This window comes from Dipodomys ordii, unplaced genomic scaffold, assembly GCF_000151885.1.
Source record: "Dipodomys ordii isolate 6190 unplaced genomic scaffold, Dord_2.0 Scaffold27, whole genome shotgun sequence".
NCBI lineage: Eukaryota > Metazoa > Chordata > Mammalia > Rodentia > Heteromyidae > Dipodomys > Dipodomys ordii.
In genome coordinates this window covers 16,573,737-16,574,351 of record NW_012267243.1, presented here as the reverse complement: position 1 = coordinate 16,574,351, position 615 = coordinate 16,573,737, and the positions used below count along the sequence as shown (strand labels likewise).

General features: G+C 70.9%; 2 protein-coding genes across 4 annotated transcripts in view; one reads left to right on the top strand and one right to left on the bottom strand.

Annotated features, from left to right (window-relative positions):
* The window catches only part of Blzf1 (basic leucine zipper nuclear factor 1), a 14,804-nt gene extending 14,568 nt beyond the window's left edge, over positions 1-236 (bottom strand). Inside the window, exon 1 of the mRNA XM_013015768.1 lies at positions 52-236. The gene's annotated coding sequence lies outside the window, so the exon portion shown is untranslated. The remainder of the gene's footprint in view (positions 1-51) is intronic.
* A 76-nt stretch (positions 237-312) lies between these two features.
* Nme7 (NME/NM23 family member 7) overlaps positions 313-615 on the top strand; it is a 94,560-nt gene continuing 94,257 nt past the window's right edge. For all 3 annotated transcript variants that reach the window (XR_001175041.1, XM_013015632.1, XM_013015630.1), the window contains exon 1: positions 313-501. Coding sequence is in view for 2 of the 3 variants with exons in the window: in XM_013015632.1 (XP_012871086.1) it covers positions 499-501 (3 nt within the window). In the remaining variant the exon portion in view is untranslated. The remainder of the gene's footprint in view (positions 502-615) is intronic.

Here is a 615-nt window from a genome sequence, read left to right as displayed (position 1 = left end):
CGCCGGCCGAGCCTCCCCGCCTCCCGCAACCCCCCGCGCGCCCACCCTCACCGCTTCCGGTAGTGCAGGCTCGTTTCCGGAACTCCCTTCCGGAGGAGGAGGAGCAGCGTCCGGTGTGGCGTTGAGAGCCCGGTGCCCACAGGATGTGTGACCAGCCCTCCGTGCGGGGCCCGGGAACCGACGCCTAGGGAAAACGGGCCGCACTACAGGGAGCGGAAGCACATCACCCTTGAACGTCCGGGTCAGCTGTCAAGCACGCGGAAGTGGTGATGTTGGAAAGGGGGAAGACGGCGTCTGGTTGCCCCGGGCGATGTCCTCAAGGGGCGGAACTTCCGTTCCCTCAAGCGCGAGAGAGGAAGGGGCGGGGCCTCGCCGGCCTCTCCGGCGTCCGGCAGTGGGCGGGGCTCCGTTGCCACAGTAACCGGATGCTGGTGTCGGGGTGGCGTCTTCCCGTGGCCGCCTGACTTACCGGTTTCTCGGCGCTGAGCTGCCGAGGCTATGGTGAGCGCCGGGCGAGGGGGAGCGCGGCTCCGCGTCCCGGCTGCGCGGGGAGCCAGGCGTGGGGCGCAGGGCGCTGGGAGCCGCCCGTCCCTCTGCCTTTAACGTTGCCGCCCG